The sequence below is a fragment of the Alligator sinensis genome, unplaced genomic scaffold (genome assembly GCF_000455745.1).
Source record: "Alligator sinensis unplaced genomic scaffold, ASM45574v1 scaffold371_1, whole genome shotgun sequence".
NCBI lineage: Eukaryota > Metazoa > Chordata > Crocodylia > Alligatoridae > Alligator > Alligator sinensis.
Window position 1 is genome coordinate 731,213 of NW_005842262.1, and position 447 is coordinate 731,659.

A 447-nucleotide genomic window follows, 5' to 3' on the forward strand; every position below is an offset into this window, starting at 1 on the left:
CCTTTACTGGGGGAAGGGATTTCTTAGCTCCCCTCCCCCGCCCCCAGGGAAGCCTTTTTTCTTTTCTTTTTTTTCCAACCTTGTTACCCCATCGCATGCAGCGAGGGGGGAGCGGGAACAACCCCTGTACGCATGCGCTGATCTTACACCCCACCCCTGCTTCCGGCTCCCTGGACCAAAAAAAATAAGGGCCGGGGAAGGCGACTGGCTGAGCCGCGCATGCGGCCATTTGGCCACGCCCCCTCCTCACCGGCCTACATAAGCTGACGGCCGGGCGGGCGCCTAGCTATAGGTGCGCGGTTCACGTCAGCGGTCGGCGGCGTGTGCGCGAGCGAGCGAGCGAGCGAGCAGGAGGCACGATGGTGAAGAGCCTGGGGAGCCTGGTGAGCGACCGCTGCGGGGGGGAGGCGCTGCGGGCAGCCGTGACGCGGCAGGTTTGGTCGGTTC

General features: G+C 64.9%; 1 protein-coding gene across 2 annotated transcripts in view; it reads left to right on the forward strand.

Annotated features, from left to right (window-relative positions):
- The first annotated feature begins 225 nt into the window (after positions 1-225).
- TXN (thioredoxin) overlaps positions 226-447 on the forward strand; it is a 9,064-nt gene continuing 8,842 nt past the window's right edge. The window contains exon 1 of one of the 2 annotated variants that reach the window (XM_006027704.3): positions 226-383. In XM_006027704.3, coding sequence (XP_006027766.1) covers positions 360-383 — 24 coding nt within the window. In that variant the 5' untranslated portion in view covers positions 226-359. The remainder of the gene's footprint in view (positions 384-447) is intronic. The other variant, XM_006027703.3, reaches the window with a different exon arrangement.